At 30.1% G+C, this 22,847-nt stretch overlaps 1 protein-coding gene across 1 annotated transcript in view; it reads left to right on the forward strand.

Moving 5' to 3' along the window:
* Positions 1-22,847, forward strand: part of LOC142329222 (uncharacterized) — a 158,722-nt gene that overhangs the window by 72,108 nt on the left and 63,767 nt on the right. The window contains exons 20-26 of the mRNA XM_075373625.1: positions 1,658-1,763; positions 5,828-5,892; positions 9,854-10,018; positions 11,976-12,081; positions 16,146-16,210; positions 20,166-20,330; positions 22,306-22,411. Coding sequence (XP_075229740.1) covers positions 1,658-1,763; positions 5,828-5,892; positions 9,854-10,018; positions 11,976-12,081; positions 16,146-16,210; positions 20,166-20,330; positions 22,306-22,411 — 778 coding nt within the window. The remainder of the gene's footprint in view (positions 1-1,657; positions 1,764-5,827; positions 5,893-9,853; positions 10,019-11,975; positions 12,082-16,145; positions 16,211-20,165; positions 20,331-22,305; positions 22,412-22,847) is intronic.

Raw genomic sequence — 22,847 nt, forward strand, 5'->3', positions numbered from 1 at the left:
GGTGAGTCAAATTTAAACCATAATTTTGCTATTCTATGCAGCAAGCAGTTCCGTGTTGAATGTCGGAGTGAGAACTTAATGTTCGGTGTGTTAGAGAGGGGGAACCAGTTTGGCTCTTCAACACTGTTCTGTTGCACAATGTATAATCATAAAGTTTTTAACTATTGAAGGCATTAGACTCGTGGAAATTTTAGCTTGTTTAAAGGTACAGTTTGCGGATGCTACACTGTCCCAGAACCAAGTGTATATGTGGGCCAGACAATTTAAGGGCGGACAAAAAGTATAGAAAACGAGTCATGATCGACACCCTAGGTCAAGTCTCATAGCTGACAACATCCGTGCCATTCAAGAACTTATCGAAGGTGGTTTTCAGTTCACTGTTGAAGTAATGGATTGAGCACTTCCATAGAGTATCATCTATGGGAGTGTTCAATCCATTATCACTGTGTTTGATGTGTTTCTAGGTTATTGACTGAAAATCAAAAGCAATTCATGTTAGTGATCTGTGAGAGACTTCCGAATTGATTTCAGAAAGAAGGGGACGATTTTTTGAGGTCACGTGTGATCATCAAAGTCTGGAGTCAAAAATGGCAAGTATGGAGTGGCGAAGGAAGGATAGAGCTGCCCAGTGAAGGCCAAAACCCATCTGTCAGCCGGAAAAGATCTTGCAATGATTTCTTTTGACTCGGGGAGAGTTTTACTCATTGATTTTCTCCACTATCAACAAACAGCAAACGCAGCTTTCCATTGCCAGCAGCTGCAGTCAACAAAAACGGGGTATGCCCATCAGAGATGTCATTCTTCTCCATGGCAATGACAGGTTGCATACTGTGGTTTTGACAAGAGATAAATTGGAAAAAATTCACTGGGAAACCCTGGACCACTCTCCCTACAGTCCAGATTTGTCCCCGTCTGACCATTTTTTGTTTACGCCCTTGAAAGAATTGCTTGAAGGGGAACGATTTGTAAACAATGAAAACATCAAGGAGTGCACGTGCAATTGGTTGATTGTTTGTCCTCAAACTTTTTATGAACAAGCAGTATTCAAGCTTCCAAATTGTTGGTAAAAATGTGTAGATATGTGCAGAAGACTGCACTTTTACTTTTTTTTTAATTTTGCCAAGAAAAAGTCCTTCACCTTAAAAATCAAAGTACAATGTACTATTTTTATTATGTACCGATCGGAACAAAAGAAGTACTTATTTATAACACGATTCTGTTCACTACATGCTATTAATATTTTTTTAAAGGAACTAATGAACATAGTAATAATCATTGTTATTTAAAAAAGATTCATATGTCATTAAGTATGTCTTATATATTATGATGTGCACCACCTTGTATTGTTTAGATTTGGTAATGGTTTAGGCAGTCTATTAAATAAAGAAGTAGAAGGGGTTTTTAAAGAATAACATAAGAAAAAACATTATTCTGATTTGATTCTGAATGAAAAAGACATGAATAGAAGAAAGACATCTGCAATTTGCTCAGTAGCAGTTGAGCAGTTGGATACTTAGGAAAGAATAAATATAATTACATCTGAAACATGTAGTCAGTAAAATATTAGTGAATCACTTTTAAAATGTTTTTATTTACTCATTAATATTTTATAATTATTTCAATGTCACATTTTAAAAGTTCTTACATTTTTTTGCAGAGTTTTGAAACTGTTTCTGATGGTCCAGTTAAGACTGTTTTTAACGCTCCAAGGAACCTTAAAAATATTATTGAAGATATTTGGAGTGATAATTGTCCTGTTCCTGGTAAGTGTTGAATAATTTTATTTTTATTTAGTTATATTTACAAATTTTCTTTTTTCGTATTTCTAGACAGTTTTTATTCATTTATCATTCTTTTCTTAAAAGGATACATTTACACCATTACACAAAGGAAAACTGTGTGTGGTTCTCCATGAATTCCCTTCTGGTATTTCTTATGCATAAAAAGAAAAAAAAGGATTATATGATTGATTCAGATTTCTTGTTGTTGTAGAACTGTTCTTTACATATTATTTATCAAAAAGGCTGAGCAGTAACAAGGAATTGCCAAGATGTGTTTGTAATAAAATCACAAGTTATTAACATATGATTAAATTACTAATATTCATTAAATCAGTTAATTTGATAAAATTTATACAAATCTCAAACAATTATGAAATTTATAAAAATTAAATTAGCTGTTTGGTAAGCGAACTGAAAACTTCTAACAGCTGAAAATAAAAAGTGAAAAATCTTGGACTTTTTTTAATTTATGTGTCATTTATGAGATATTTTACTGTTAATGTTTGCATATTACCCAAATTTTATGTATTTGATAAAAGTAGTAGTCCTTGATGAGTGAGCATTGAGTTTGTGTGGAGTACATATTTATTATTTCTGCTTTTTTATTGCAGCATTATTTTTGATAGACATTGTGTGATGATTGGTCAGCAGAAATAATAACTGCTGATTTCAAGTGACCAATAGATTTATCAAAAGTCTGTAAGAACATAATTACAATTTCATGTTTTTAGGTCTTTTTTAATAACCTCATTTTTAACTCCATAATAAAAAATTGTTAACTGTCACTTTTCAACTCTGTTTGTAGCATAGGTATGTGTGTCCACATTATGTTTACAATCCTTTTTAAGATAAAGAAAGGGAATATCAAAATATTTTTTCACAGATCTCTTGGTTTTTAAACTTTATTTCATTTTTGGTCAATTAATATTGCATTAGATAATAAATAGCATGAGCAAGTTGTTACCAGCTGTGAAACAACTTATTCATATACAACTGTATGCAGGCAAGCTGTTCACTTAGTCTAACATGAGGACACTAATTTTACATATCTAAGTGGAAGACTACTTAAACTAAATGGAACAGAAGCTGCTTTATATTTTGGATGCTATGGCCGAACGCTCTTCAAAATCAATGCTAAGTTAGCACGCTATTACACATAAATCTGTAAGAAAAGAACTGGAACCTTTCCCGCACAAAGTTATGTGTGTTCAAGAACTGAAACCTACAGATCATGCCAAAAGACTAAATTATTGTCAATGGTTTAAACATTTTATTGACCAAAATAATGTAGGTATCCTAGACATTATGGTTTTACAGATGAAGCATGGTTTCATCTGGAAGGGTATATTAATTCACAAAATACACAACTTTGATCGACTACTAACCCCCATGAATTACACAAACAATCTTTACACAAAATGAAAATTGGAGTCTGGGTTTGTGTCAGTAGAACATGCATTATGGTTCAATCTTTTTTCAAAATACAGTTAATAGTGATCATTACTGTACAGTTTAAACAAACTTTAGTAAGTTAACTGAAGTGGAACTCAATCAGATTGGTTCCAACAAGATGGCGCCACAGTGCGCTCAGGTCAAAGACATTTTTACAAACTGTCTTTGGTGAATGAATCATTTCGAGGTGTTTGTGGCCTGTACAATCGCCCGATCTGACTCTCCTAGATTACTTTCTGTGGGGGGAAATGAAATGAGCAGCATATCGTATAAGACCATGCACAATTGACGGAACTAAAAACCGCAACAACAGTATATGTACGAGACATTCTAGTACATTTGCTGGTTAAAACGTTTGAAAACAAATTGAAGCATGTGCTGTGTTATATTATATTGATGTTGGAGAGATCATTTTAAATAACATCTATTAACTATATTCCAGTTATTTTTAATTTCTGTTTCTATAAAATAATGAAAGTTAGTTCTGTTTCTATAAAGTAATAATTAAGAAAGTTTTGTCATTACACTTCCATAATTGAATTGCACAGTAACTTTCCGAACACACTGTAGTAAAATATCAGTGCAAATCTGTTCTAACCAACTCTGGTACATTCTGGTGTATTTGGTTAGCAGTTGAAATATTTTTATCAATCCATAAGTAATTCATACATTTTTTCTTTTTATACATATTAAAAAAAAAAATAAATAAATTTAACTTTCCTCAGGTATAGTAAATCTAAAACACTACCTTGCATTAATACTTTGACTACAGATTGAATTAATACTTATTAAGAATGCGCATAATTAGTTAACAGTTAGTGACAACATTTCTAGCTGCCTTTCAGCTAGAAGGCTCTATCTTTGAATGCTGCTCATACTTGGCACTTTTTCACACAATTCAAAATGTATTTCTTATATGAAAAAAGGAGAATAGGATAATTAATTAGGTGTTGGCCTGTAGTTACCAGAGAGAGAATAAAAAAATAGTTATTATTTTTTTTAGAAAAAAAGACTAATCTCCTTAGTACATCGCATTCCCTTCCGGTTGAAGGCTGGGGTAAAATTTATTTATTATATACATCAATTACTTTAAAAATGACGTGGTTTGAAAAAGCTTGGTTATATGAACTTTCTTGTATTTTATGCAAGAAAATTTTGTAAAAATTTCTTTATAAATATAGAGAAGAAAAATTTTGTAATATATAACATTCCAAATACGTCTGTGTAGGAGTGGAATATTTGCTTATATTATTGTACATTCGGATCTTCGCCAGTATATGTTGACAAATACAGATATAATCTCTGGTGGGGGTAGAAACAATAACTAGAAATTAAAATAAAAAAAAAATCACCCAATACCGATCTCTAAGGTAAATAGACAGGAAACTCTCATAAAAAAAATGAAGTTTAAATTTAAGCCAAACATAACCTACGCTCTTTTTGCTTGCTAACCTTGTCTGATTAACATTAAAAATACAAATTATATATGTTATTCTCCAACATTAGAGGCAATTAATCAATTTTAACACATTAGCATTCACTGATGGTGAAAGTTGAGTAAGATGTTTTTATAAAAAAATTGAACGAAGGACAAACCATCTGACCATTTATTTGTATCATTATTGTTCATCCATGCAATTAATATATTCTTTATATCCTGATTGGCCCTTTCAATTTATAAAGTGTTGAATATTTTATTAAATTTTTTTATAAATATGGTGAATTTGTACAAGTTTTTCATTACAGTCAGGAGTTAAAATGTTTTGTATTTGTATGCATAGATTTTCTACTATTGATTTTAGTATGTTTTAATGTTGAATTTTTTTTAAGATCTTAACATTTTTCTTGTTTATTCGGTACTTAAAATTGAATAGTGTAATATTCCCTTAAGGAAACAAAGTTTGTTTCTTAGGTAGGCCCCTGCCTCGCTTATGGGAAAGGATATTGAGTTGTATAAAATTAAAACTTATACTTTCATAAAATATCAGTTAAGATACTATTTAAACAATTATTTTAATTTTGTTCAAAGTAACGCATTAATTTTAATCATGGCATTTATGCTACACTTTGTGTTGAGAATAATGCATTAAATTATGTTAATTTATGCATTAAATAAACTCTCTCCGTCTGTTGCTGTTATACCAAATGGTAATGATACCTACTTTGTGAAATTGTTTAGTTCTTGCGGAATAAGGAATTAAGAGTTTCTTAAAATTTAAAGTAAACTAAGGATTATATCAATAAAATATTCATTAGTACATTAATTTGTCTCATTGTATTGTATATCCTGGTCTTTCATGTTACTTGACATATATGAATATGAAGAATATATCTGAGAATTAACTTTCTTTGAGAGTAAAGATGTTCATAATATAAATATTGAATGGAGAGAAGATATCATTTGCAGAGCTGTGCATCACCTACATTTACAGGGTGATGTGTAATAGTATATTGAACCAAGAGGCAGCCACATTCTGTAGTATAGGGTGCTTTTTGTATGAGTATAAATAAATGCTGTTTTCAGGGATGACTTGTCTCATCTTAGATCACATACAACCATTCAGCTGTGTCACCTAACAATTTTTCTTTTTCAGCTACTAAGGATAAAAAACAAACTCAACCGGCTGCTGAAAATGACTTTGATAGTAGTTTAATTATGGTAAGAAATGAAGACTGTAATTTAGATTCTTTTAATGATCTGTCTAACCCTAGTGATAATTGTAACAGTAAAGTTGAAGTTGTTACATTAGAAAAAAATGGTGATAACTTGAAAAATAATTTTAAAGAGTACATTGATAAAATTTGGGATGAGAGTGAGTCTGATGATTAATTTCATGTAAATGAATACATTGAGTAAAATGATTTTTATGGTTGTATGCCTTTCTATATTTAAAAGAAATAAAAGATTTCTTTTAAATATGAAAAATTTAATTAAAATATAATGGATAACAAACATATCTTTATTTGGTTGGGAAATTAGTTATTAATGGTACCTTAATGTGTTTTTCCTAGATCAATATACCAGATAAAATACGCATAAAAAAATGAAAAGAATAGTTAGTGTTTCTCTTTGTATTGATAAATTAAAACTGAATTTTATTTGTTCATTCGAAATGATTATCTTTATGGTATAGATAATAGCAGGATAGTCTTTTTAAAAATACAATTTTTAAATTAAATTAATTCACTTATTATAATCGCTTTGTTTAAATGGACGTATAAGTGAAACATTTTCAATTTTTTAATTTGATATTTATTTTTATTACAGTTTTCTATTGTAGTCAGGATTTTTCTGTATTTACATTAGGTTATCAAATAAATTAGTATATCACATTCTATTAGTTTAATCAGATATGCCTTGTAAAATCTGTCAATAATGTACTGTATTAATGAGTGAGTGTAAAGTAGTTTGTATTTTTTAAAAGATGATGAAAAATTTTATTGGTAATGACTTGAGTGATGTGTGATCAGAACTGTAATTAATTTAATCATTGTTATTTTTGGTGATATTTGTTTAAGTGTTTAAATTTTTTTGAGTTGTTAATTTTTTTTATAAGTAATATTATATGTATATTTATTATCAAGTTAAAAATTATGATTTATCTGAATAAGATTGTCTTTTCTTGTTGAATTCCTTCAATCTTCCCAGTCTTCCTGTGGTCTTTGTCTTCAGTAAAATTCATTGGGCGGCTTCTATAAGTCATTTTGATTATTGTTCTTGTTCATTTTGATTACTGTTCACTTCGTATTTTAAGTGCTGGAATGTGCTAAAGAAAGAGATTCTTACTTCACTTGTTCATTATTTAATAGTAGTAGTGGTCAGTGATAAGCTTTTAATATTTTAATTGTTTGGATGTTTGGTATTTTTTAAGATTATAATAAACTCCTGCTTTAATGCTCTTTAATTGGTTTTATTAAAGTGCTTATGTGTGATCTTTTGTGGCATTGAAACCAAGCATACTCTTGTCTTTTTTTTTATGGGTTTATGTCATCTACATCTTCAAAATCTAATGCAAATGTTTGCCTTCCTTTGTTACTTTATTTAATATGTTTGGATAATTTTCAGTAAGCTAAAACATGTAAACCTCTCTAGCTTTATCCAATGTTGTTAAGATAAAATGTCTTTGCCGAGCATTATTATATAACTACTAATGTAGTCGGCTCATTAAGGGATGTAGGACCTGATATTCAAGAGTTAATCAATCTCTTCTGTTAAGATTTGCTTCTACTTCTTGTACAGGGTGTTCCATATAAAACGCAACCCATCAATCACTCATCCATGAAATTTCAAAAGTCAACCTTACTCCCTTACTCGTTACTGAAATGGACTCGTCGAACATCTCAACATCGCGGCGACGCAGTAGAACACTACCGATAGTAACAACAATGCAATCATAATGTTCAGTGTATTGCTAGAGACAAGATGGTGTTTTCTCTAGATGAACGTGTTTTCATTGTTGAGTTGTACTAAAGTATGAAATCAGTGATTGCAGTGCAAGATTTGTTTCGCCATAAGTACCCAGATAAACCAACCAGGTTCATTTGGATGGCTACGTAAACAGCCAAAACAGTAGAATTTGGAGTGCTGAAAATCCCCACGTTTATCACGAAAAACAATTGCACTCGCAGAAGTTGAGCGTGTGGTCCGCGATATCGTGGAAGAAAATAATTGGTCCTATTTTTTTCGAGTACACCATTAATGCAGAACGATATCGGGATATTTCTATTCAGTTCATTGCACTCTTGGAAGAGGAAGACGGACACTGCTGGCTACAACATGACGGTAAAACATCGCACTACGCAGGTTGAACTTCTGATTTCGTCGAGGAATTCTTTGGTAATCGTGTTATCGGTGGGGGCTTGTGGCTACCAAGATGTCCAGATTTGACTGCGGCGGATTTTTTTTTTCTACGTGGTTACCTCAAAGAAAAAGCCTACAGCAACAAACCATGAACACATGAACAATTGAAAGTCAATATTGACCAACTGTATTAAATATCCAGCCACAAACTTTGAAAAAAGTTGCAAGAAATGCTGTAAAAAGAATTAAAGCTTGTATTCAAGAAGATGGCGGCCACTTCCAACATTTACATTTACACATGCCTTTTTATTATTTCAATACCTACCAATGTAAGGTTGGGTTGCGTTTAATATATGGGACACCCCGTATATCACTTTGAGACATTCTTCTTTTCTTAAACGGAACAGATACAACACTTTTCACTTTTTTTTGAATATTTGTCCTTATTTTTTAACTGTAAATTTAAAAACTTAGTTTGCAAAACTATAAAATTAATTTGTAAACTTTTTAAAATAAATTTGCTATCATTCATTTCTTTTCATATCCAATCCTCTTTGTTTTTAATTTTATGTTTTTCTTCTTTGGTTATCACCTTTCTGTGATATTTTCTTAAAGAATATGTTGATTTGTTTTTGTTTCTGTATCATCAAAAATTTATAATTCATTGTCCTAAGTGTAAAGTAGTAAATTTACCCAGACATAAAACAAGTATGTAGTAACAAAAATCTCAGTTAAAATTATGTAATAAGCTTGTAAAAAAAAAGTATTAAAAGCAGGTTAGGCAATATAAGAAAACTAACACTTTAAAAATCTTATATTTTTCTATAAAACTACACTCGTGTTAGGTCGTACATTCTACATTCTATTAGGTCATACAATTCAGGAACTGTGAAAATGATAAAAGCAGTGCTATGCTATAAAGCATGCTTTCAGAAAGAAGAAGAAAGTTTTAAACAAGACAGCCAGTTAAAAAAAAAAAAACCTGTATTTCTATTGCAAGAACATTTAAATTGGTCACTAAAAATATATTGTTTTTTTTTATGCAGCCCATCAGTTGCTTATTTTTCTAGTAAATTAATCGGGTCATCATAAGAAGTTAGTAATTACAGAAAGTAATAATACTGTTGAAAGCAAATTTACTACATTTCAAGTTAATTATTTGTCAATGAACAAAGGTGTAAGCAATAAAGAATCGGATCAAAAGGAAAATGGACATTTGTCAAGTGTTCCGATAAATCATGAATTTTTACTCTGTTTTACTCTGGTTTACTTTAAGCTTACATGTACTCTGGAATGATGTGTAAATTATATTGTGTGCTTTCTTGTTTTCATTGCTCTAACTAGTTTATTTTTCCATTATAGTGTTTTTATCATTTATATTTAACAAAGAAAATTATAGTTTTTTTTTTAATTTATGTTTACATTTTTAATTTACATAGTTTATGTTGTTGCATTTATTGTATAAATTGCTGTGTTTGTTTGTACATGCAGTTTATAGATTTTATAATTATTGGTCATTTCAGATCTTGCATATAAGAAAAGTATAATTTAGTTTTATAAAAATGATTCTGTAAATTTATAAAAATATAATTTAAAAAATGTGTGATTGTCTGCTTATGCAGGTATCATAGGTAAATCATTTCCACAGAATGAATGAAAGAGTTGATTCTGATTCTGACAAAATCCCAAAAATTAAATGTTGAATGAATCTTTGCCATTCAAAAGTATGTTAAGTTAATTGTAAATTCTTTTATATGTATTATTCTTATTTCTCATTATTAGATGACTATTTATAAATAATTTGTTATTTTCATTTTAGGATGATTTGAGAGATAATGGACCAACAGATTTTAATACTGCAGAAAGTAATAATAATGTTGAAAGCAAATTTAGTACATTTCTAGGTAATGATTTTGCACAAATCAAAGATGTAAGCAATAAAGAATTGGATCAAAAGGAAAATGGAAATCTGTTAAATGTTCCGGTAAATCATAAATATTTAATATCAATGTATTATTAATAGTGTTATGTTTTTTGTAATGTTTTCTTTTTTGGAGTGATTCCTTGGGACTTAAAAAAGCACAGTGGAGTTGTAAGTTAAAACAAGCCTGAAATGCTCCTTGAAATGTAAACAATTGTAGGCTTACTCTGAAGTTTATAATTGTTAATAAAAATTGATAAATAAAAAAAAATAAATTAGTGTGGTATAACTTTGGTACAACACATTATATGCTAAAATCAAACAATTTATTTAACTGAAAAGTACATAGTATATTATTATGATGGTGAGTCAAATTTAAACCATAATTTTGCTATTCTATGCAGCAAGCAGTTCCGTGTTGAATGTCGGAGTGAGAACTTAATGTTCGGTGTGTTAGAGAGGGGGAACCAGTTTGGCTCTTCAACACTGTTCTGTTGCACAATGTATAATCATAAAGTTTTTAACTATTGAAGGCATTAGACTCGTGGAAATTTTAGCTTGTTTAAAGGTACAGTTTGCGGATGCTACACTGTCCCAGAACCAAGTGTATATGTGGGCCAGACAATTTAAGGGCGGACAAAAAGTATAGAAAACGAGTCATGATCGACACCCTAGGTCAAGTCTCATAGCTGACAACATCCGTGCCATTCAAGAACTTATCGAAGGTGGTTTTCAGTTCACTGTTGAAGTAATGGATTGAGCACTTCCATAGAGTATCATCTATGGGAGTGTTCAATCCATTATCACTGTGTTTGATGTGTTTCTAGGTTATTGACTGAAAATCAAAAGCAATTCATGTTAGTGATCTGTGAGAGACTTCCGAATTGATTTCAGAAAGAAGGGGACGATTTTTTGAGGTCACGTGTGATCATCAAAGTCTGGAGTCAAAAATGGCAAGTATGGAGTGGCGAAGGAAGGATAGAGCTGCCCAGTGAAGGCCAAAACCCATCTGTCAGCCGGAAAAGATCTTGCAATGATTTCTTTTGACTCGGGGAGAGTTTTACTCATTGATTTTCTCCACTATCAACAAACAGCAAACGCAGCTTTCCATTGCCAGCAGCTGCAGTCAACAAAAACGGGGTATGCCCATCAGAGATGTCATTCTTCTCCATGGCAATGACAGGTTGCATACTGTGGTTTTGACAAGAGATAAATTGGAAAAAATTCACTGGGAAACCCTGGACCACTCTCCCTACAGTCCAGATTTGTCCCCGTCTGACCATTTTTTGTTTACGCCCTTGAAAGAATTGCTTGAAGGGGAACGATTTGTAAACAATGAAAACATCAAGGAGTGCACGTGCAATTGGTTGATTGTTTGTCCTCAAACTTTTTATGAACAAGCAGTATTCAAGCTTCCAAATTGTTGGTAAAAATGTGTAGATATGTGCAGAAGACTGCACTTTTACTTTTTTTTTAATTTTGCCAAGAAAAAGTCCTTCACCTTAAAAATCAAAGTACAATGTACTATTTTTATTATGTACCGATCGGAACAAAAGAAGTACTTATTTATAACACGATTCTGTTCACTACATGCTATTAATATTTTTTTAAAGGAACTAATGAACATAGTAATAATCATTGTTATTTAAAAAAGATTCATATGTCATTAAGTATGTCTTATATATTATGATGTGCACCACCTTGTATTGTTTAGATTTGGTAATGGTTTAGGCAGTCTATTAAATAAAGAAGTAGAAGGGGTTTTTAAAGAATAACATAAGAAAAAACATTATTCTGATTTGATTCTGAATGAAAAAGACATGAATAGAAGAAAGACATCTGCAATTTGCTCAGTAGCAGTTGAGCAGTTGGATACTTAGGAAAGAATAAATATAATTACATCTGAAACATGTAGTCAGTAAAATATTAGTGAATCACTTTTAAAATGTTTTTATTTACTCATTAATATTTTATAATTATTTCAATGTCACATTTTAAAAGTTCTTACATTTTTTTGCAGAGTTTTGAAACTGTTTCTGATGGTCCAGTTAAGACTGTTTTTAACGCTCCAAGGAACCTTAAAAATATTATTGAAGATATTTGGAGTGATAATTGTCCTGTTCCTGGTAAGTGTTGAATAATTTTATTTTTATTTAGTTATATTTACAAATTTTCTTTTTTCGTATTTCTAGACAGTTTTTATTCATTTATCATTCTTTTCTTAAAAGGATACATTTACACCATTACACAAAGGAAAACTGTGTGTGGTTCTCCATGAATTCCCTTCTGGTATTTCTTATGCATAAAAAGAAAAAAAAGGATTATATGATTGATTCAGATTTCTTGTTGTTGTAGAACTGTTCTTTACATATTATTTATCAAAAAGGCTGAGCAGTAACAAGGAATTGCCAAGATGTGTTTGTAATAAAATCACAAGTTATTAACATATGATTAAATTACTAATATTCATTAAATCAGTTAATTTGATAAAATTTATACAAATCTCAAACAATTATGAAATTTATAAAAATTAAATTAGCTGTTTGGTAAGCGAACTGAAAACTTCTAACAGCTGAAAATAAAAAGTGAAAAATCTTGGACTTTTTTTAATTTATGTGTCATTTATGAGATATTTTACTGTTAATGTTTGCATATTACCCAAATTTTATGTATTTGATAAAAGTAGTAGTCCTTGATGAGTGAGCATTGAGTTTGTGTGGAGTACATATTTATTATTTCTGCTTTTTTATTGCAGCATTATTTTTGATAGACATTGTGTGATGATTGGTCAGCAGAAATAATAACTGCTGATTTCAAGTGACCAATAGATTTATCAAAAGTCTGTAAGAACATAATTACAATTTCATGTTTTTAGGTCTTTTTTAATAACCTCATTTTTAACTCCATAATAAAAAATTGTTAACTGTCACTTTTCAACTCTGTTTGTAGCATAGGTATGTGTGTCCACATTATGTTTACAATCCTTTTTAAGATAAAGAAAGGGAATATCAAAATATTTTTTCACAGATCTCTTGGTTTTTAAACTTTATTTCATTTTTGGTCAATTAATATTGCATTAGATAATAAATAGCATGAGCAAGTTGTTACCAGCTGTGAAACAACTTATTCATATACAACTGTATGCAGGCAAGCTGTTCACTTAGTCTAACATGAGGACACTAATTTTACATATCTAAGTGGAAGACTACTTAAACTAAATGGAACAGAAGCTGCTTTATATTTTGGATGCTATGGCCGAACGCTCTTCAAAATCAATGCTAAGTTAGCACGCTATTACACATAAATCTGTAAGAAAAGAACTGGAACCTTTCCCGCACAAAGTTATGTGTGTTCAAGAACTGAAACCTACAGATCATGCCAAAAGACTAAATTATTGTCAATGGTTTAAACATTTTATTGACCAAAATAATGTAGGTATCCTAGACATTATGGTTTTACAGATGAAGCATGGTTTCATCTGGAAGGGTATATTAATTCACAAAATACACAACTTTGATCGACTACTAACCCCCATGAATTACACAAACAATCTTTACACAAAATGAAAATTGGAGTCTGGGTTTGTGTCAGTAGAACATGCATTATGGTTCAATCTTTTTTCAAAATACAGTTAATAGTGATCATTACTGTACAGTTTAAACAAACTTTAGTAAGTTAACTGAAGTGGAACTCAATCAGATTGGTTCCAACAAGATGGCGCCACAGTGCGCTCAGGTCAAAGACATTTTTACAAACTGTCTTTGGTGAATGAATCATTTCGAGGTGTTTGTGGCCTGTACAATCGCCCGATCTGACTCTCCTAGATTACTTTCTGTGGGGGGAAATGAAATGAGCAGCATATCGTATAAGACCATGCACAATTGACGGAACTAAAAACCGCAACAACAGTATATGTACGAGACATTCTAGTACATTTGCTGGTTAAAACGTTTGAAAACAAATTGAAGCATGTGCTGTGTTATATTATATTGATGTTGGAGAGATCATTTTAAATAACATCTATTAACTATATTCCAGTTATTTTTAATTTCTGTTTCTATAAAATAATGAAAGTTAGTTCTGTTTCTATAAAGTAATAATTAAGAAAGTTTTGTCATTACACTTCCATAATTGAATTGCACAGTAACTTTCCGAACACACTGTAGTAAAATATCAGTGCAAATCTGTTCTAACCAACTCTGGTACATTCTGGTGTATTTGGTTAGCAGTTGAAATATTTTTATCAATCCATAAGTAATTCATACATTTTTTCTTTTTATACATATTAAAAAAAAAAATAAATAAATTTAACTTTCCTCAGGTATAGTAAATCTAAAACACTACCTTGCATTAATACTTTGACTACAGATTGAATTAATACTTATTAAGAATGCGCATAATTAGTTAACAGTTAGTGACAACATTTCTAGCTGCCTTTCAGCTAGAAGGCTCTATCTTTGAATGCTGCTCATACTTGGCACTTTTTCACACAATTCAAAATGTATTTCTTATATGAAAAAAGGAGAATAGGATAATTAATTAGGTGTTGGCCTGTAGTTACCAGAGAGAGAATAAAAAAATAGTTATTATTTTTTTTAGAAAAAAAGACTAATCTCCTTAGTACATCGCATTCCCTTCCGGTTGAAGGCTGGGGTAAAATTTATTTATTATATACATCAATTACTTTAAAAATGACGTGGTTTGAAAAAGCTTGGTTATATGAACTTTCTTGTATTTTATGCAAGAAAATTTTGTAAAAATTTCTTTATAAATATAGAGAAGAAAAATTTTGTAATATATAACATTCCAAATACGTCTGTGTAGGAGTGGAATATTTGCTTATATTATTGTACATTCGGATCTTCGCCAGTATATGTTGACAAATACAGATATAATCTCTGGTGGGGGTAGAAACAATAACTAGAAATTAAAATAAAAAAAAAATCACCCAATACCGATCTCTAAGGTAAATAGACAGGAAACTCTCATAAAAAAAATGAAGTTTAAATTTAAGCCAAACATAACCTACGCTCTTTTTGCTTGCTAACCTTGTCTGATTAACATTAAAAATACAAATTATATATGTTATTCTCCAACATTAGAGGCAATTAATCAATTTTAACACATTAGCATTCACTGATGGTGAAAGTTGAGTAAGATGTTTTTATAAAAAAATTGAACGAAGGACAAACCATCTGACCATTTATTTGTATCATTATTGTTCATCCATGCAATTAATATATTCTTTATATCCTGATTGGCCCTTTCAATTTATAAAGTGTTGAATATTTTATTAAATTTTTTTATAAATATGGTGAATTTGTACAAGTTTTTCATTACAGTCAGGAGTTAAAATGTTTTGTATTTGTATGCATAGATTTTCTACTATTGATTTTAGTATGTTTTAATGTTGAATTTTTTTTAAGATCTTAACATTTTTCTTGTTTATTCGGTACTTAAAATTGAATAGTGTAATATTCCCTTAAGGAAACAAAGTTTGTTTCTTAGGTAGGCCCCTGCCTCGCTTATGGGAAAGGATATTGAGTTGTATAAAATTAAAACTTATACTTTCATAAAATATCAGTTAAGATACTATTTAAACAATTATTTTAATTTTGTTCAAAGTAACGCATTAATTTTAATCATGGCATTTATGCTACACTTTGTGTTGAGAATAATGCATTAAATTATGTTAATTTATGCATTAAATAAACTCTCTCCGTCTGTTGCTGTTATACCAAATGGTAATGATACCTACTTTGTGAAATTGTTTAGTTCTTGCGGAATAAGGAATTAAGAGTTTCTTAAAATTTAAAGTAAACTAAGGATTATATCAATAAAATATTCATTAGTACATTAATTTGTCTCATTGTATTGTATATCCTGGTCTTTCATGTTACTTGACATATATGAATATGAAGAATATATCTGAGAATTAACTTTCTTTGAGAGTAAAGATGTTCATAATATAAATATTGAATGGAGAGAAGATATCATTTGCAGAGCTGTGCATCACCTACATTTACAGGGTGATGTGTAATAGTATATTGAACCAAGAGGCAGCCACATTCTGTAGTATAGGGTGCTTTTTGTATGAGTATAAATAAATGCTGTTTTCAGGGATGACTTGTCTCATCTTAGATCACATACAACCATTCAGCTGTGTCACCTAACAATTTTTCTTTTTCAGCTACTAAGGATAAAAAACAAACTCAACCGGCTGCTGAAAATGACTTTGATAGTAGTTTAATTATGGTAAGAAATGAAGACTGTAATTTAGATTCTTTTAATGATCTGTCTAACCCTAGTGATAATTGTAACAGTAAAGTTGAAGTTGTTACATTAGAAAAAAATGGTGATAACTTGAAAAATAATTTTAAAGAGTACATTGATAAAATTTGGGATGAGAGTGAGTCTGATGATTAATTTCATGTAAATGAATACATTGAGTAAAATGATTTTTATGGTTGTATGCCTTTCTATATTTAAAAGAAATAAAAGATTTCTTTTAAATATGAAAAATTTAATTAAAATATAATGGATAACAAACATATCTTTATTTGGTTGGGAAATTAGTTATTAATGGTACCTTAATGTGTTTTTCCTAGATCAATATACCAGATAAAATACGCATAAAAAAATGAAAAGAATAGTTAGTGTTTCTCTTTGTATTGATAAATTAAAACTGAATTTTATTTGTTCATTCGAAATGATTATCTTTATGGTATAGATAATAGCAGGATAGTCTTTTTAAAAATACAATTTTTAAATTAAATTAATTCACTTATTATAATCGCTTTGTTTAAATGGACGTATAAGTGAAACATTTTCAATTTTTTAATTTGATATTTATTTTTATTACAGTTTTCTATTGTAGTCAGGATTTTTCTGTATTTACATTAGGTTATCAAATAAATTAGTATATCACATTCTATTAGTTTAATCAGATATGCCTTGTAAAATCTGTCAATAATGTACTGTATTAATGAGTGAGTGTAAAGTAGTTTGTATTTTTTAAAAGATGATGAAAAATTTTATTGGTAATGACTTGAGTGATGTGTGATCAGAACTGTAATTAATTTAATCATTGTTATTTTTGGTGATATTTATTTAAGTGTTTAAATTTTTTTGAGTTGTTAATTTTTTTTATAAGTAATATTATATGTATATTTATTATCAAGTTAAAAATTATGATTTATCTGAATAAGATTGTCTTTTCTTGTTGAATTCCTTCAATCTTCCCAGTCTTCCTGTGGTCTTTGTCTTCAGTAAAATTCATTGGGCGGCTTCTATAAGTCATTTTGATTATTGTTCTTGTTCATTTTGATTACTGTTCACTTCGTATTTTAAGTGCTGGAATGTGCTAAAGAAAGAGATTCTTACTTCACTTGTTCATTATTTAATAATAGTAGTGGTCAGTGATAAGCTTTTAATATTTTAATTGTTTGGATGTTTGGTATTTTTTAAGATTATAATAAACTCCTGCTTTAATGCTCTTTAATTGGTTTTATTAAAGTGCTTATGTGTGATCTTTTGTGGCATTGAAACCAAGCATACTCTTGTCTTTTTTTTTTATGGGTTTATGTCATCTACATCTTCAAAATCTAATGCAAATGTTTGCCTTCCTTTGTTACTTTATTTAATATGTTTGGATAATTTTCAGTAAGCTAAAACATGTAAACCTCTCTAGCTTTATCCAATGTTGTTAAGATAAAATGTCTTTGCCGAGCATTATTATATAACTACTAATGTAGTCGGCTCATTAAGGGATGTAGGACCTGATATTGAAGAGTTAATCAATCTCTTCTGTTAAGATTTGCTTCTACTTCTTGTACAGGGTGTTCCATATAAAACGCAACCCATCAATCACTCATCCATGAAATTTCAAAAGTCAAGCTTACTCCCTTACTCGATACTGAAATGGACTCGTCGAACATCTCAACATCGCGGCGACGCAGTAGAACACTACCGATAGTAACAACAATGCAATCATAATGTTCAGTGTATTGCTAGAGACAAGATGGTGTTTTCTCTAGATGAACGTGTTTTCATTGTTGAGTTGTACTAAAGTATGAAATCAGTGATTGCAGTGCAAGATTTGTTTCGCCATAAGTACCCAGATAAACCAGTTTCATTTGGATGGCTACGTAAACAGCCAAAACAGTAGAATTTGGAGTGCTGAAAATCCCCACGTTTATCACGAAAAACAATTGCACTCGCAGAAGTTGAGCGTGTGGTCCGCGATATTGTGGAAGAAAATAATTGGTCCTATTATTTTCGAGTACACCATTAATGCAGAACGATATCGGATATTTTATTTCAGTTCATTGCACTCTTGGAAGTGGAAGACAGACACTGCTGGCTACAACATGACGGTGCAACATCGCACTACGCAGGTTCAACTTCTGATTTCGCCGAGGAATTCTTTGGTAATCGTGTTATCGGTCGAGGCTTGTGGCTACCAAGATCTCCAGATTTGACTGCGGCGGATTTTTTTCTACGGGGTTACCTCAAAGAAAAAGCCTACAGCAACAAACCATGAACACATGAACAATTGAAAGTCAATATTGAACAAGCTGTATTAAATATCCAGCCACAAACTTTGAAAAAAGTTGCAAGAAATGTTGTAAAAAGAATTAAAGCTTGTATTCAAGAAGAATGGCGGCCACTTCCAACATTTACATTTACACATGCCTTTTTATTATTTCAATACCTACCAATATAAGGTTGGGTTGTGTTATATATATGGGACACCCCGTATATCACTTTGAGACATTGTTCTTTACTTAAACGGAACAGATACAACACTTTTTACTTTTTTTGAATATTTGACCTTATTTTTTAACTGTAAATTTAAAAACTTAGTTTGCAAAACTATTAAATTAATTTGTAAACTTTTTAAAATAAATTTGCTATCATTCATTTCTTTTCATATCCAATCCTGTTTGTTTTTAATTTTATGTTTTTCTTCTTCGGTTATCACCTTTCTGTGATATTTTCCTAAAGAATATGTTGATTTGTTTTTGTTTCTGTATCATCAAAAATTTATAATTCATTGTCCTCAGTGTAAAGTAGTAAATTTACCCAGACATAAAACAAGTGTGTAGTAACAAAAATCTCAGTTAAAATTACGTAATAAGCTTGTAAAAAAAAAGTATTAAAAGCAGGTTAGGCAATATAAGAAAACTAACACTTTAAAAATCTTATATTTTTCTATAAAACTACACTCGTGTTAGGTCGTACATTCTACATTCTATTAGGTCATACAATTCAGGAACTGTGAAAATGATAAAAGTAGTGCAATGCTATAAAGCACGCTTTCAGAAAGAAGAGGAAAGTTTTAAACAAGACAGCCAGTTAAAAAGAAAAAAACCTGTATTTCTATTGCAAGAACATTTAAATTGGTCACTAAAAATATATTGTTTTTTTTTATGCAGCCCATCAGTTGCTTATTTTTCTATTAAATTAATCGGGTCATCATAAGAAGTTAGTAATTACAGAAAGTAATAATACTGTTGAAAGCAAATTTACTACATTTCAAGTTAATTATTTGTCAATGAACAAAGGTGTAAGCAATAAAGAATCGGATCAAAGGGAAAATGGACATTTGTCAAGTGTTCCGATAAATCATGAATTTCTACTCTGTTTTACTCTGGTTTACTTTAAGCTTGCATGTACTCTGGAATGATGTGTAAATTATATTGTGTGCTTTCTTGTTTTCATTGCTCTAACTAGTTTATTTTTCCATTATAGTGTTTTTATCATTTATATTTAACAAAGAAAATTATAGTTTTTTTTTTAAATTTATGTTTACATTTTTAATTTACATAGTTTATGTTACATTTATTGTATAAATTGCTGTGTTTGTTTGTACATGCAGTTTATAGATTTTATAATTATTGGTCATTTCAGATCTTGCATATAAGAAAAGTATAATTTAGTTTTATAAAAATGATTCTGTAAATTTATAAAAATATAATTTAAAAAATGTGTGATTGTCTGCTTATGCAGGTATCATAGGTAAATCATTTCCACAGAATGAATGAAAGAGTTGATTCTGATTCTGACAAAATCCCAAAAATTAAATGTTGAATGAATCTTTGTCATTCAAAAGTATGTTAAGTTAATTGTAAATTCTTTTATATGTATTATTCTTATTTCTCATTATTAGATGACTATTTATAAATAATTTGTTTTATTTTCATTTTAGGATGATTTGAGAGATAATGGACCAACAGATTTTAATATTGCAGAAAGTAATAATAATGTTGAAAGCAAATTTAGTACATTTCTAGGTAATGATTTTGCACAAATCAAAGATGTAAGCAATAAAGAATTGGATCAAAAGGAAAATGGAAATCTGTTAAATGTTCCGGTAAATCATAAATATTTAATATCAATGTATTATTAATAGTGTTATGTTTTTTGTAATGTTTTCTTTTTTGGAGTGATTCCTTGGGACTTAAAAAAGCACAGTGGAGTTGTAAGTTAAAACAAGCCTGAAATGCTCCTTGAAATGTAAACAGTTGTAGGCTTACTCTGAAGTTTATAATTGTTAATAAAAATTGATAAATAAAAAAAATAAATTAGTGTGGTATAACACATTATATGCTAAAATCAAACAATATATTTAACTGAAAAGTACATAGTATATTATTATGAGGGTGAGTCAAATTTAAACCTTAATTTTGCTATTCTATGCAGCAAGCAGTTCCGTGTTGAATGTCGGAGTGAGAACTTAATGTTCGGTGTGTTAGAGAGGGGGAACCAGTTTGGCTCTTCAACACTGTTCTGTTGCACAATGTATAATCATAAAGTTGTTAACTATTGAAGGCATTAGACTCGTGGAAATTTTAGCTTGTTTAAAGGTACAGTTTGCGGATGCTACACTGTCCCAGAACCAAGTGTATATGTGGCCCAGACAATTTAAGGGCGGGCAAAAAGTATAGAAAACGAGTCATGATCGACACCCAAGGTCAAGTCTCATAGCTGACAACATCTGTGCCATTCAAGAACTTATCGAAGGTGGTTTTCAGTTCACTGTTGAAGAAATGGATTGAGCACTCCCATAGAGTATCATCTATGGGAGTGTTCAATCCATTATCACTGATCATCTTGGCTTTAGAAAAATTAGTGTTTGATGTGTTTAGATGTTATTGACTGAAAATCAAAAGCAATTCATGTTGGTGATCTGTGAGAGACTTCCGAATTGATTTCAGAAAGAAGGGACGATTTTTTGAGGTCACGTGTGATCATCAAAGTCTGGAGTCAAAAATGGCAAGTATGGAGTGGCGAAGGAAGGATAGAGCTGCCCAGTGAAGGCCAAAACCCATCTGTCAGCCGGAAAAAATCTTGCAATGATTTCTTTTGACTCGGGGAGAGTTTTACTCATTGATTATCTCCACTATCAACAAACAGCAAACGCAGCTTTCCATTGCCAGCAGCTGCATTCAACAAAAGCGGGGTATGCCCATCAGAGATGTCATTCTTCTCCATGGCAATGACAGGTTGCATACTGTGGTTTTGACAAGAGATAAATTGGAAAAAATTCACTGGGAAACCCTGGACCACTCTCCCTACAGTCCAGATTTGTCCCCCTCTGACCATTTTTTGTTTACGCCCTTGAAAGAATTGCTTGAAGGAGAACGATTTGTAAACAATGAAAACATCAAGGAGTGCATGTGCAATTGGTTGATTGTTTGTCCTCAAACTTTTTATGAACAAGCAGTATTCAAGCTTCCAAATTGTTGGTAAAAATGTGTAGATATGTGCAGAAGACTGCACTCTTACTTTTATTTTTAATTTTGCCAAGAAAAAGTCCTTCACCTTAAAAATCAAAGTACAATGTACTATTTTTATTATGTACCGATCAGAAAAAAAAAATGTACTTATTTATAACACGATTCAGTTCGCTACATGCTATTCATATTTTTTTAAAGGAACTAATGAACATAGTAATAATCATTGTTATTTAAAAAAGATTCATATGTCATTAAGTATGTCTTATATATTATGATGTGCACCACCTTGTGTATTGTTTAGATTTGGTAATGGTTTAGGCAGTCTATTAAATAAAGAAGTAGAAGGGGTTTTTAAAGAATAACATAAGAAAAAACATTATTCTGATTTGATTCTGAATGAAAAAGACATGAATAGAAGAAAGACATCTGCAATTTGCTCAGTAGCAGTTGAGCAGTTGGATACTTAGGAAAGGATAAATATAATTACATCTGAAACATGTAGTCAGTAAAATATTAGTGAATCACTTTTAAAATGTTTTTATTTACTCATTAATATTTTATAATTATTTCAATGTCACATTTTAAAAGTTCTTACATTTTTTTTTGCAGAGTTTTGAAACTGTTTCTGATGGTCCAGTTAAGACTGTTTTTAACGCTCCAGGGAACCTTAAAGATATTATTGAAGATATTTGGAGTGATAATTGTCCTGTTCCTGGTAAGTGTTGAATAATTTTATTTTTATTTAGTTATATTTACAAATTTTCTTTTTTCGTATTTCTAGACAGTTTTTATTTATTTATCATTCTTTTCTTAAAAGGATACATTTACACCATTACACAAAGGAAAACTGTGTGTGGTTCTCCATGAATTCCCTTCTGGTATTTCTTATGCATAAAAAGAAAAAAAAGGATTATATGATTGATTCAGATTTCTTGTTGTTGTAGAACTGTTCTTTACATATTATTTATCAAAAAGGCTGAGCAGTAACAAGGAATTGCCAAGATGTGTTTGTAATAAAATCACAAGTTATTAACATATGATTAAATTACTAATATTCATTAAATCAGTTAATTTGATAAAATTTATACAAATCTCAAACAATTATGAAATTTATAAAAATTAAATTAGCTGTTTGGTAAGCGAACTGAAAA

Source organism: Lycorma delicatula, chromosome 8 (assembly GCF_047948215.1).
Source record: "Lycorma delicatula isolate Av1 chromosome 8, ASM4794821v1, whole genome shotgun sequence".
Classification (NCBI taxonomy): Eukaryota; Metazoa; Arthropoda; class Insecta; order Hemiptera; family Fulgoridae; genus Lycorma; species Lycorma delicatula.